Genomic DNA, 3,043 nt, shown 5'->3' on the forward strand with positions numbered 1-3,043 from the left:
GCCTGTCTGATGGTGTCTTACATTGTCTCTCCCCGCCCCCTGCCCCCAACGCACACCCCAGCCTCTTCCCCAACAGTGTCTGGTCCTTCTAGTCTTAACTCAGGCTCAGAGGGCTCTTTGCTCTTCGGCCTTCGTTCCCTACAGCTCTCACAGCTCCTAGTTGCTCCAAAGCTTCTCTACCTCTCTGCTCGGGCCTTTCTCCACTCCTGTGCCAGAGGAATTCCTTTATTTGTTTGGCATCACTGATTTGGCACAGCCTTCCTGGTTCACTACCGTTTTCTCTCAGAACATGGTAAGTGTGTTTGTATCTCTATGTTAAAAGCCAGCAATCCGCATAGCCTTTTTTGAATCTTTCTGTGACTCCCACAAATTCAAGATTAACCAAATCTTTTTAAATTAGTATTAATTCGACTAAGTACATTTAAGTCCGAATTATTTGGACAGAAGAGATCGGCCTAGGAGGAGAGAGAAGGGAGAAAAAAAAGAGGAATAGAAGAGGAAGCGAAAGGGGGGAAGCTTAAAGGTGGGGGAGGCGAGAACAGAAACGGTAGAGTATGTGGATGGAGAAAGAGGACAGAGATTCTTAATAGGGACAGAAGGTACCACCAATTGAGAAGAAAGTTTGGATAAAGAAGGGGGGGGGGAAGAGGAGGGAGAAGGAAAACAATATAAAACTACATGGGAGTTTCCTCCTGTTCCATTATGATATCATTTAATTTCTAATTCCTTTTCTAAATTGGCCTGGCTCTTTAGCAAAATAGTTTCCGGGATTTTACGACAAAGACAAGCAAATCAATGGTTAGACAGTTAGTCAATTGGGGAGGACAGTTAAGGGGTTAGTGGATCTTCAGCAGATTTTTGGTGAAGAGAAAAAGACACCCCCCCCCCCACCTTGAACTTTTAGAGACAGTTGTCTTCCTGTGAATTCTCTCTTCAGACTGTTCTGGAGGCGGAGACGAGTGGTCAAAAGCGTGATTCCTTTTTCCAAAAGAACGATCCTACCTTCCATCCACAACTACTTTATTTTTCAAATCATGCCCCACAGCCTTCCATCGGTCTCCTGATCTATATACATGTTTCTTGAAAATCAGAGAACTCCAGGTGGAATTCTACCGTCTATATGTACGCTCATACTTACTATAAGTATATAAGGTGGGGGTGGGGTGGGGGAAAGATTCTTTGAGTCTGCCCTGCATTTTAGAGCTGGAAGAAGCCGAGGTTAGGGCAGGAAAAAAAAAGTAAGTGACAATTTCACTCTGTTTCCAACAAATAAAAGCGCCGCACCAAGTCCCTTTGTATCGCCGCAGCTCATTTAATATTATTTATGCATTTTGTGCAAGGAATTGTGGGATTCCCCCCCCCCCAACCCCACGGTAAACAATATGGAAATTTAAAAATAGATCCTTATATCATATGTGTACATAAATGCCTAATGGAGCTTTGCTTTTTAAAAAATTATCAATAAGCGGAATAAGGCTTAAGGGATAATAAGCCAAATGGATGGTGAGACCAGTGGTCTTGGGGCCCATCCTTGGTTTCGGGGACCGCTTTCCGGCTATCCGCATTTTAATGCACTCTTGAGTGGAGAAGGTACTGCAGCTTTAAGGGAGAGGGAGGGAAGGCGGGGAGAGGAGGAGGAGACTGGGAAAGAGAGGGGGTGGTGGGAGGGAGACATTGAGGAAAAGGGGGAGGCTGCTGCCGCGTTCTCTCCTGTCACTTACCAGCCTGCCACGGCGTCACGTGTGGACGCGCCGCCTTTGCCATTGGCCGCAGGCACGTGTCTAGGATACCGGGCTTGCAACGTCACTTGAGGGGTTCTATTAAAAATAAGAACAAAAATCCAGAGTGAAAGTATTTCAGGTTCAGTTAAGTGGATTCCAAATTTACACCCACACTAGATAAAGGGACACCCAGAGAAGGACCGAGACGGGGAGGAACAGGGAGCGGGAGGAACAGGGGAGACATTTCCCCCCCACACCCACCCACCCGCCCCCCTCCCCCTCCTTTCCCCCTTCCCCTCGCCCGTGCAACTTGGAATATTGAACTCAAAGGGGGGAAAGCGAGGCGGCGGCAGACTCTACACATGCTTCTTGCGCTCGTCTCTGTCCGCGAGCAGGGGGGGCTGCGTGTAGGAGGAATATTGCATCTTGTCGTGGCTCCTTTGACTCGCGCTTCTCCATGTGCGTGCGTGCAGCTGCGGTGGCTTTCCCTCTGACCGATCCTCACCTTTTAGGAGACTGCGCTCTCACCGGGAGCTGGGGTAAGGGGGAGGGGGTAGGGATGGGTGGGGTGGGTGGGAGCTGGGAGGTGGGCAGTAAAGTGGAATGATGAATGCCTTTGGGAGAAAAGGATGCTTTGGTGTCCAGAATTAAAACCTTGACCGGCAGTGATAGCGGCAGCAGAAAGGAGGACGAGGAGGAAGAAAAAAGGGAAGAGATACAGAGACAGAGAGGAGAGGAGGATTTTTTTAAAAGGGGGGAGGAGGTGGAAGGGGGAGAAGAATTATCGGTGCCTCTGTTAACACGATTCCGACTATTGTTACGGCGCTGTGGGTGCCTGTTGGGTTGTTGCTTAAGAAAAAAAAAAGCCACCAGATTCTTCCGAATCTCTCGGTGACTCCGAGGGTGGGTGCTTTCCCCCCTCCCCAAACCAACTCTCTGGATGTGGATGTGAAGGTGGCTTTCGCTCCGAGTGGAGCCAGACACTCCTTTAACAACAGGACCCGCCGCAGTGGCCACAGAAGCCAGAGGCGGCTTCAGAAACATACACTAAAGATACTGAAAGAGGAGGAAGGCGGGCGGGCGTGGGGCTGGATGTGCGAACGGGAGGGGGTGAGATTTTTTGGAGGGGGTGGGGGTGTCGGTTTTTTTTTTAACCCGGAGAGAAACATTTTGGGATTTGTTGTGTACAGCATGGAGGAGAATGAGCAGAGCCACAGCGAAGCAGCGGCAGCAGCGGCGGCGGCATCGAGTGAGGACCAGAGGCAGCAGCAGCAACAGCAGCAGCAGCAGCAGCAGCAGCAGCAGCAGCAGCAGCAGCAGCA

General features: G+C 49.9%; 1 protein-coding gene across 3 annotated transcripts in view; it reads left to right on the top strand.

The window, feature by feature from the left end:
- The first annotated feature begins 2,912 nt into the window (after window positions 1-2,912).
- The window catches only part of EN2 (engrailed homeobox 2), a 6,112-nt gene continuing 5,981 nt past the window's right edge, over window positions 2,913-3,043 (top strand). For 2 of the 3 annotated variants that reach the window (XM_069085087.1, XM_069085099.1), the window contains exons 1-2: window positions 2,913-2,970; window positions 3,003-3,019. In XM_069085087.1, coding sequence (XP_068941188.1) covers window positions 2,913-2,970; window positions 3,003-3,019 — 75 coding nt within the window. Of the gene's footprint in view, window positions 3,021-3,043 lie in introns of all 3 variants that reach the window. The other variant, XM_069085091.1, reaches the window with a different exon arrangement.

The sequence above is a fragment of the Petaurus breviceps genome, unplaced genomic scaffold (assembly GCF_028583685.1).
Source record: "Petaurus breviceps papuanus isolate PSGF00001 unplaced genomic scaffold, PetGlider_PUasm1.0 115, whole genome shotgun sequence".
Classification (NCBI taxonomy): domain Eukaryota; kingdom Metazoa; phylum Chordata; class Mammalia; order Diprotodontia; family Petauridae; genus Petaurus; species Petaurus breviceps.